This window comes from Triticum dicoccoides, chromosome 5B (assembly GCF_002162155.2).
Source record: "Triticum dicoccoides isolate Atlit2015 ecotype Zavitan chromosome 5B, WEW_v2.0, whole genome shotgun sequence".
Classification (NCBI taxonomy): Eukaryota; Viridiplantae; Streptophyta; class Magnoliopsida; order Poales; family Poaceae; genus Triticum; species Triticum dicoccoides.
In genome coordinates, this window is record NC_041389.1 from 50,814,457 (window position 1) to 50,825,177 (window position 10,721).

General features: G+C 43.5%; 2 protein-coding genes across 13 annotated transcripts; one reads left to right on the top strand and one right to left on the bottom strand.

The window, feature by feature from the left end:
- The first annotated feature begins 490 nt into the window (after positions 1-490).
- Positions 491-8,538, top strand: LOC119307309 (pentatricopeptide repeat-containing protein At4g21190-like). 12 transcript variants are annotated; one of them, XR_005149239.1, is made up of 11 exons: positions 491-673; positions 766-863; positions 965-1,063; positions 1,397-1,540; positions 1,732-1,944; positions 2,328-2,718; positions 3,896-4,011; positions 4,110-4,265; positions 6,768-6,839; positions 7,373-7,450; positions 8,429-8,538. XR_005149239.1 is itself a non-coding variant. In XM_037583388.1 (7 exons), exons 2-6 carry the CDS (start codon positions 774-776, stop codon positions 2,670-2,672), a joined length of 891 nt encoding a protein of 296 aa, XP_037439285.1. In that variant the 5' UTR covers positions 491-673; positions 766-773; the 3' UTR covers positions 2,673-2,718; positions 3,275-3,894. The 12 variants fall into 12 exon arrangements, 4 of the variants coding, with proteins under 4 accessions (XP_037439285.1, XP_037439286.1, XP_037439287.1 ...); XR_005149241.1 differs by lacking the exons at positions 6,768-6,839; positions 7,373-7,450 and having other exon boundaries at positions 8,429-8,445; XR_005149240.1 differs by lacking the exons at positions 6,768-6,839; positions 7,373-7,450; positions 8,429-8,538 and adding an exon at positions 6,564-6,733.
- Positions 5,269-9,880, bottom strand: LOC119307311 (wall-associated receptor kinase 1-like). The gene is made up of 3 exons (XM_037583391.1): positions 8,855-9,880; positions 8,407-8,592; positions 5,269-6,616 (listed from the first exon to the last, which is right to left on the bottom strand). Exons 1-3 carry the CDS (start codon positions 9,852-9,854, stop codon positions 5,544-5,546), a joined length of 2,259 nt encoding a protein of 752 aa, XP_037439288.1. The 5' UTR covers positions 9,855-9,880; the 3' UTR covers positions 5,269-5,543.
- Between the last annotated feature and the right edge of the window lie 841 nt (positions 9,881-10,721).

Genomic DNA, 10,721 nt, shown 5'->3' on the forward strand with positions numbered 1-10,721 from the left:
GCTCTTACTCAAAACCATAGTTGTAGTTCAATTTTCGAAAGTGCCTTTCTACACCCAGGAGCAAATGCTCTTGGATGTGAACAGTAAAAAAAATCAAAAAATTCTAAAATGTTCTTTGACATAATTTCACAAATGTTTGTCATGCACGCAAAAATTCATCGCGAAATCACATTGGTGGAAGTCGTGCCAAAAAAAGAAAACCGGAGCTCCAAAATGCTTTTGTAAGTAACATTTTCAAAGCATCGATTTTGTTTTTTACCACGCCTTCCACCATTGTGATTTTGCGATGAAATTTTGCATGCACAACAAACATTTGTGAAAGTATGCCACAAATAAATTTCAGATTTTTTAAAACTTTTCTTGATTTTATTGTTCACACCAGGAGCCTTTGCTCTGGGTGTAGAAACTCCACGTTTTTTTTTCTTCCAAAAGTGCCTTTCAATTTCACTCCTTTTCTTTTCAAAGAAGAGAGCACCAAGCTTATCTCAACCTTGGAAAACTTACCTTTGTCTCTCCACCACCCACCCCCGTCCGCACGAGGAAGAGGACCCTCTTCTCCTCCCGTCCCGACCCGGAGCTCCTCCGCCGCCGCCGACGCCTGACGCGCGCCGCCGCTCCCCTTCCCGTCGCGTCCCTCCCTCCCTCCGCAATCTCCTGGACCCCGGTTTTCGAGGTACGAACCTGCTCTTTCGCCTCCAAAGATCTGCGGAGAAGTAGGCGGGCGGGTAGTGACATTGGAGGGGGATTCCTGCTTCCCTGCTGCAGATTTCATCATGCTTTCCTTGAGGTGTTGGGCGCCCGCATTCGGTATAGCGTTCGAGAGAGCCGTCGTTCTGCGCCCTCGAAAGTTCAACTCCTTAGTGGTGAGCTGCCTCATTCGCCTCCATACATAGCATGTGGGGTTTGTTCACAACTTGTTGGCGCTGGTGGTGCTTATCCTGATTGGTACAATCTTGTGGCACAGGTTTGCGGTGCCAGGGGTCCGAGACCGAGATATCCTCGCGTGTGGAAAACTGACAAGAGAATCGGAACCGTTTCCAAGTCGCAGAAGCTTGTCAAATGTGTGAGGTTCTTCTACATTTCTCTGTTGTACTTATCACTAGAATCTGTACTCTATATGGATTTGTCCTTATTCCTGCTCTGGGACACTAGATTACCCCATAACTCCATGCTTGCACCGCAACAAAAACAGTTGTTCTGTACTTCAGCTTTCTTATGGAACTCTACAACTCTCAATTGCGGTAGTGATTTTAATAAATTGTTACATGTGGACTGTTTATGAGAAAATAACTTTGGGCCGACAGGGATTATGTGTTCCTTATTATTTTGGCACCAAAGGGTTACAGCCAGAGCTCCATTTCACCATTTGTGTGACGCATTTTACTTTCTCCTGCAGATTAAGGGTTTGTCTAATGTAAAGGAGGAGGTTTATGGTGCTCTTGATTCATTCGTTGCATGGGAACTGGAGTTTCCCTTGATAGCAGTAAAGAAAGCACTGAAGACGCTTGAGGATGAGAAGGAATGGAAAAGAATAATTCAGGTATCAAATAGGAGTTCATGCTTGTTTATGTGAAAATGTCGAATATTTCGTCAGATGTGTTTCTATCTTGTATTTCTAATGAAACTGTTGATGGATATTATTTCTCTACTGATTATCTAGAATTGGCTCCTCCCTTCCAATAATATTATTTTTCTTGTATCAAGAAAATAATTGCACGATCTCTGGTTTAGGTTATCAAGTGGATGTTCAATAAAGGTCAAGGGAAGACCATGGGAAGCTATCAAACTTTATTAAACGCTTTAGTCGAGGATGGACGAATTGAGGAAGCAGAAGAGCTATTTCAAAAGATATTCTTGAGATATATGGAGGGTTTGCCACGTGTTTTTTTCATGAAAATAATCTCCTTATATTACAGATTGGGGTCATATGAGAAGATGTTTGAGGTAGGAAAATAGAACTTAATATGCTGTGTTTATTTTCAATGTGCAAATCTTATAGTTGTAGATTTTGCACCATTTTGTCCTACTTGCGTGGAGAGGCAATAGCTATACTACTCTAGAACTATCTGCATACTTAGCTGACATAGTAAGATGCAAATCTGTATTCCTTTTATTTATTTTCACCTAATTTTGTGCTCGCCTTAAGAGATTTGGAGTTTGAGTTGGCTGTATTGTACATATTATTGACCATACACTGGATGTGATGTCTCAGCATTTTCTTTTGTGGTAGAAAAACTAGGCTTAAAGGAACATGGGTACAGAAATGATGCTTACTGCAATGGTTGTTCCGTTTTAACCGTTTCATGTTTCCCTCGCGACTCATCCAGGTTTTTGCTGATATGGAAGAGCTGGGTGTTCGACCTGATACCTCGATTGTCAGGATGCTCGGTGATGTATTTATGAAGCTAGAGATGCTGGACAAATACGAAAAGTTAAATAGGAAATATCCACCGCCAAAATTTGAATATCGATACATCAAAGGCAAGCGCATAAGGATAAGGGTTTATCCAGACGATAGTACTGAAGAAGTAACAAAAAGAGACTCTGACAGAGATGAACTGGAAGATGCAGGAAGCATGAATCTTGACAATGAATTGAAAGAAGCGCCAAGAACAGTCCTGGACATGAATGTATTAGGCAATGCGGCTTCTGGAGACCATGAATTTGTATAGCTCAGAACTTTAATTTGGCGTTTTCATGTCTGCTTCATCATAGCAGGTAAGGTAATTTTGGCTGGAAAGCTTGGTCTAGTTTTGTGTCAGTAAATCTTCAAATACTGAACTAGAGAATGTCTGAATTAGTCTATTAAGAAACTGGGAGACATCGGTACATATTATGCTGTTGGAAAGCAAACAAATAAAAATTATTTTGCCAGTTTTTCAAAGTTCTTTTAAGCAGCCAAGCAAACAAGTCATGAAATAAATTTGAGAATTTAATGTAAGGTGTCCAACATGGGAATTAGAGAATGTAGAATGTAAATGATTGGATCAAGATTATGTCTGCAGTGTAAGGTGTTTGACAATGGAATTTGAAGAATGCCGTGTTTGATGTGAATAAGAAATTTCTTTCAGAGTATTGAGTCTTCATGATGGTTTACTACATCAGCATTCGTTCTGCTTGCATATTGCTCATGCTTCATCACAATGCTGCTAATTCGATTTACACATATCTGTAGACACAGAGGATGTGTTTGGTTCGACACATTTTCCCCGTTATCTGATTACACCGCAAATTGATACCTTAATCATGTTTGTTTGGCCCGGTCCGTAAACAGCTACCACGTAAACAGATCACAACGCAAGTCTCCGCTGATTCCGCCCACCCCTGGCCGCAAACAGATTACGTTACAGCTTCGTTCTTGTCGAGCTGCACATCGAGATCGATCCATCCGCCCTCGGTGGCTCGGTCCCCTCTGCGACGACTCCGCCCCCTATCTTGTACATCCAGGCGAACGGCGGCGCTGGTCTTGCGCCATACCTCGATCAACTCTGCTTCATGAGCAGGCTGGCGGCGGCGCCATGAGAGGAGCAGCGCGGCGGCGGCGCTGGTGGTCGCGCCATTAGAGGTCTCCCAGCTATCACTGCAGGCCTCACCAGCAGGTCTCCCAGCTGCTGGAGGCATGCATTCCCTTAGCCATCATCAGCGGAGGCGCAAGATGGTGCCGGATTGGCGGCGTCGAAGACGATAATATAGCCGATGGGAATGATTACGGTTACAGTTCACATCCAAACAAAGTTCCATTTTTTTCCATTTCCTTTACAGTACCAGTGTGACCTGATTCCGTTTACGTTTGCGTTACCTTTGGTGAACCAAACACCTCCAGATTGTGATGATGGTATGGAACTTTGTTCATATTTTCGATGCCTATAACATGGCGTGCTTCTGCATTTTTCAGTTGTGCTGCAACTCTTTTCTATAATCTAGCAATATCAGGCCACTCTTGCCATATTTGGAAACAACAGTTGTCCAGCAATTTGACTGAAGATGTCCAGCTGTTCAGTAAATGATATGGTATGTTCTAGGGACCTGATGATAGTTCATTTCCAGGACAGGCTTTATTTAATTTTCTTCAGAAAGATATGTAGTTAATCATCTTTGGCATGAGGCAGGATACAGTTGTTGATGTCTTTGTTGTGTCGTATTCATCAAGAGTTGTGCATTGGTGCGGGAGAGAAGCAACTCATTCTGGATACATTGCAAGTTTTCACCATGTCCTGAGACGGATGGACTTAAAATCCTGACTACGATCACACGAGATGCTTTGGGTAATGTTCAACTCTTTCAGGAAACATGTACAAGTATTATTTGCAGCACAAGCATTAGACAGTAGTACGTATCTGAAATGGAATGGTTGTACTAGAAAACCTTCGATGGTAGTAATATGGATCGGGTGTTGTAGATGAATCCTTTGCCGCTTTCAGCGTCGTCTTACATTACCTTTGAAAAAAATGTGAAGCGCCAGTTCAGATAGTAGCATATAGCTATGGATTCGTAGCGAATCAGGTTTATTGATCTGCAATTCTCAAACGTAGCCCCATTAGATACATTGAAGGGTTCTTGAGCAGCTACTCGCCAATAAGGGAATCAAATGCTGCAGGTTAATGGAATTTTACACTGTCTAATCTGTGCACATACGGTCCATAGCCAAAGAGGGATAGGTGCTGTGAAGATATGCAAAGACCATGTCTTGTTGAATCACATCGTGATCAAATCATTTGCTCTAAACTAGCAATAGCACAATCAATTGATTATTTCCTTATATTTTGCAAGCAACAAGCATATAATACTAGAACCAACAAAGCGGCACACAAGACCATGTGTGGTTCCATGTACACAGCATAGCAATCTTCTGTTTGACCATTCCTCCATGTAAATAACTATGCCTCACTTTCTTTGGATATGTCTCCCTTAAAGCCACCTGAGTATACTGACTTATATGTTCTACAAACAGAAGACTAGGCTTCTGACAACCTTGCTGAGTGGGCATTGGCCTAGTTATATGAACTGAAAATCACACAAAGGAAACAAAGAGGTGAAATTCCTCAACAACAAAAGAAATGATGACTAATCCGGCCCAGTCTCAAGTTGTGAAATCTTTGAGATGAAACTTTATGATCAAATATGTTACTAGAATGTAATTAATACTACAACTCAAAGAACTTTTTCATCACTTCTTTAGATAATGACAACTCAAAGAACTAGAGGTGCAACTGTTTCATAGTTACCATCACCAAAGGAACTGGCATACACAAAATTGTGAAACTTCTGCTTTTTTCGAAGTCATATTTCTACCTCTTTAAATGGACAATTTTTCCTTTTTCTATTGACACAACATTGGGTAGTGATCATCAGGAAAAGTATACATCTGAGTTAAGATCACAACCACTGTTTGCTCTACTTCAAATACAGTAATACCGGTACATAATTTGATGTCTTGACAAATTATAACCAGTAAAAATTATCAGGACACTAAAGCGGTTACATAAATGGATGTGATATTCAGAATATTAGCAAAATCAATTCTATACTTGTTCCTAGTCTGGTTACTGCATTCTTGCAATCCTTGTCTCCTTGAGCAAGGGAATATCATCCGGTGCAGGACTAAGATCTCCATGATAGCTTGTCTCCTGAGCATGTTGTGCGGACTGTCCCATAATTTGGACGAGGCATTGTTCTACTTGTTTCATATCTAGGCGTTCTTCTGGATTAGGTTTGAGACACTCCACAGCGACCTCGCCTACCATTTCCAGGAGCTTAATGTCCCCCTCGCTTGTAATAGCCTGATCAAAAAAGTTCCTTGCTTGTTTATCAAGAGAAGCTTGAACAAAGCTTGCAACATAGCTCCTTCGGTCGTCGTGTATGGCGGGCCTCCTTGTGATCAGTTCCATGAGAACAACTCCAAAGCCGTAGACGTCGCTCTTCTGTGTAACAACTCCATGCTCCATATATATTGGATCTATGTAATTTAGATCCCCAACGACACGCTCGGTCTTCACAGATTTTCCCCTCACGAGCAGCCTTGTCGTTCCAAAGTCTGAAACCTTTGGAATGAATTTATCATCCAGAAGAATATTGGCAGATTTAACATCGCCATGGCGTATTGTGCTCTCCACTGCTGAATGCATGTATGCTAGGCCTTCGGCTGACCCGACAGCAATGCCGAGGCGCGTATGCACAGGTATGATATCTATGCGCCTTAATCCAAACAGAACATCATGTAGACTCCCCCTCGCTGCATACTCGTAGACCAACATTGGAGCATCCACCTCCAGGCAACAGCCTAGGAGCCTGACGATGTTCTTGTGCCTCATTCCGGACTGTATTATAACCTCGTCGATGAATTCCTTCTTCATGTCCTTGTCGACTTTGATGGAGATCTTTATAGCCACATGTTGTTTGTCTTCCAGAGTCCCCATATAAACCTTGCCAAAGTGGCCCTCTCCAATGATATGCCTGTAGTTATTTGTTATTTGTTTCAGTTGTTTCCTTCTGTAGATCCGTATATTCTTCACACCTTTTAGTACTGGACCGCCATTTTGCTCATAGAACCTTTTGCGTTTTAGGAGTTGATGGGACATAACCATGAGCACTGAGACAACAATGAAGGCAGCAATGCCTGTAGAAGTGCAGAGTAATGGAGCTTTTAGTTAATGCTTGTTAAAAGATTAAGATAGTGAGTTCAAAGAAAACGATCAAAACTTCAAAAGCAATGAAGTATGTAAGCTGTTGCTTTTCTATTATGTACAACTTATTCAAGAATTGGGCAGAGTGGATGAGGATCAAGAGGTAGCGGAATTCAAAGGCACACACCGGAGCAGGTGGTCATATGGGTGCAAAAGGTATTCTATGAATTGTAGAAAAAAAAAGTTCGACACCTAAATGTCCGAGTTACTTTTGATTTTAAGAAGTTACCGGAAAGAAGAGAATGCTCATCTCCTTCGTGCTCAGAATTTTGCTTTGTAGAGCAACGGAATTTGTTTCATTTTCTTTGGGCGCAAAGTGTTATTTTTTATAAATTTACAAGCATATAAAAATTTGTTCATCCTGGGAGTACATGCTTTTGAGGGTATTACCACCTCCCTCCCTCTTATCCACTTCCAAAACCAAGTGAGCTAGACTCACTTCCTGCGTTCCACGTTCATATAAACAAAACAAGTAATGATAGAATCAAGTTAGTAGGAAGGGGTTTCTCAACGTCATGAGCATCAAGTTGCATATAATATATTTAATGGCCATTGACCCTCACTGATAATCTAATGGTTGAATGCTAGTGATGTAGTATCTTCCTTAGTCTATAAACGATATGCATATTTATTGTTATGTATCTATGCTTAACATGTGTGTGTCGCTTATATCTTTACATCATATGCAGTCATGGATGTCAATTATTGAGTTGTAAAAATTTATATTGATGAGAAGAGGTGATATGACCAGACCTGTGCCAATGCATGTGAGTAACTCCTGATTTTACTAAGATAATGCCTAACAAACAAAACTAACTTAAAGCTCCAGCTTGAGGAAGTCAATTCCAATTATTATTTTTACTGCTGTAAAAGTAGCTTTTTGCCGGGTGCATGAGCTACCCACTATTGTCAACTACTCCCTCGAAAGAAATATAAGACGTTTTTTAGGCAACGTCTTATATTTTGATACAGAGGGAGTAGCTTCCACCTTAGTATGGGCCTGTAGTACAAGTTTGTGAGTCCTTGAATCCATTAATAATCCTTGAGGTTCTCACTTGTGATTCCTCTTAGTTTCATAGTTCTTATAGTTTAGGGTTGTGCCCTTATAACCACCAAACTAGTTATCGGCAATGTATTGCCACTATTTTAGCTATAGGAACTACTTTCTCGATGTTGTTATTAAGCTCACGCTTGTGTATTTGCTAGTACCGTGAAAGACTTGCGTGAAATCTTGCATCAAGAGGTAGACAACATATTTTGACCTTCCAATAACATATAGGCTCTTACAGGCTCTCAAGGCCTTAAACATGAAAATGAAATCAATGTAGGCCGAAAATGCTATTATTGAAACTATGTTCGCCTAATCTTGAACTTTTAGGGCCCGACTATAAATTAATAAAGCCCACAACTAGGCAACAATCACAAGGTTCAAACTATGAAATTATAGGCCCAGACCAGCAAAACAAAAACAAGGAAGCATAGTCTTGAACTTGAGATGTATTGGTTTTGATAACATATTAAATAAATTATATATACCTAACTAATTCATTGTAAAGATTAAGTTGGGACGGTATATTTCGACCACCACATCAGCTGGAGTCTAGACCAAAACTAAAAATAAATAATCATGCAACATGGCTAGCAAAAAAAAAAAAACTACTCCCTCCATTCCAAAATAAGCGTCGTGGTTTTAGTTCAATATATAGATGCTTGAAAATCTTACCGACAACCACTTTTGCTGGCAGGGGGAATTTCTCCGTACAGTGCCCTTTTATAGCGTCGCCTTTCATTCCGGGTTTGCAGCGACAATCATAGCCTCCCACCCTATTGCTGCAGATCCCGTCATCAGAGCAAGGATACAAGAGTCTGAGCTCATGACTCTGTTTTCGCAACTTGCACTCGTCGATGTCTGGAGAGAAAAAAACGAGAATTAGTCGGGGAGTTAAAATGAAGGGCATGTTTGTAGGCCAAAAAAAAAAAAGGATGATGTTAAAAATCTGACATCAATTTTTAACAATGACAAATCGAGCGTTTTTTATGGAAAATTTAGTTGTCGCGAGGATGACAATATGATTTGCCATGCTTGCTAAAGGGAATTATTGGTGTAGGCACTGCTCTCTTCTGTGGCCTATGCCCTGTAAGTGCAGAATTATTGGGGCAGTAGTACGTGCCTTGGCATCCATTGGTGATGTAGGGGTTGCCATGGTAATGTTCCGAGCACTTGCAGACATAGCCTCTTGCCTCGTTGGAGCAAGAGCTGTTGCCGCTGACACAAGCGTAGCCCGCCGGTGGCTGCTGGCCGTCGGGCGGGCACGTACCTTTCCTGATGGCGAAATCGAGCACGGCGGGCACACCCCTCGCGAGCCTGCCGGATAGCGCCTCGTAGCCGTACAGATCCGGCGTAGAGAAGTTGTACCAGGAGCTCTGCACCACCATGCCGTAGGAGCATGGGCTGGATTCCCACCCACGCCTCCTGTGGCGGGGCCTGAACCCGGCCACGAACCTGGTGAGGAGGGGCGCTTCCGGGGGCAAGACGGCGACGCAGCAGCCCCGCCCCGAGCACTCCCCGTCGGTGGCGAACTGCAGGTTGCCCACGAGGTCTGAGAGGCAGGACGGCCGGTAGGCCATCGCCTTCTCCGTCTCACCGAAGCTGCTCACCATGGTGGCCTCGACTCTTGCTCCGACGCCGACGAGGACGTTGCGGACTGGCGAGGCGAGGAACGGCCCTGCCTTGTCCAGGTAGGTGAACGCATACCTGCCCACCGCGTGGGTGCCGCTAGTGCTGCAGATGGAGCTGACCGCGGTGTATATCCGTGCCTCGCTCTTGTCGACCGACACGTCGATGAGCTCCACCGCCTTGTTCCGGCGCAAGGGCTCTCCAGGCCTGAACGACGGCCCCGTGTAGTTCTGGTCCATCATCCGCTGGTACGTTCTTCCGCCGTTGTCAGCGAGGAAGGCGCGAGGAGGGCGGAAGGAGTGGTTGCAGACGACCTGGAAGCCCGGCCGGAAGCAGCCGCGCGCCATGCCGAACGGGAAGGGGATGCTCGTCTCGCCGCACTTGTCGGGGCAGCCCTCGCGCGTGATCGGCGGCTGCTGTCCAGCAATGGCGCCCATCGTCTGCTCATGACCGGTCTCCGCTGCAAGGAGTAGGATGGACAGCAGCAGCTTCATCTGGGAATGGGAATGGGAATGGGATTGCGAAGCTCGGCTCATGGCCGCGAGACGGCTAGCGTGATCGATGTGGTCACCCCTAGTGGCTACTTGTACTACTAGTCCTGTCTACTGTCATTTCGCCAACAAAGTAGGAGGTCGGCTGTTGAGAGCAAGCTACAAAACAAAAAGGAATAACAAGATGATGCGTGCTACTGCTACACGACAGAAAGGGATATATTAGGTGCGATGCCTCTTCCATGTGCTGATCCAAGTAAAGCCCGTCAACTACATGTTCCCGTCTGCAGGAACAACTTGCAATACTTATAGTTAGGCCAAATGAGAGTATATACAACTCTGCTCAATAACCTAATCTCTCTAGCCACTGTATTTCATACACCGCATCCACATCCTCCAAGTCCAACTTGTCTCTCCACGCGTACTAGCTTCTGATTGCTAATTTACACATCATCAATATCGCTACACCTAGTGACTTGTTTTTTCTTTCTTTCTGACAGTGACACATAACCTGTGTTAGAGCATCTCCTACAGGCGCACAATGCGCGGCGCGCTAAAAAACCGTTTACAGCGCCGGAATCGTCAGTTTTTGCGCGCCGGGGAGCACTGGCTCCAGCGGCTGCTGCAAAAAATTGTGCGCACGCCATTCTAGCAGACGCGCTAAACTACAACACGCGAGCAGCCCGGCGCTTGCAATATGTTCAGTTTGGAGACAATATGGTGATATTTCAAACATCAAAATAAGACATAGCATTGTTTAAAATCACCCAAACAAGTTCATGACATAAAAGTTTAAAATCATTGCCACATCACATCATCATCCAACCAAGTTCAAAATCATCCAACCAAGTTTATGACATAAAAGTTCAC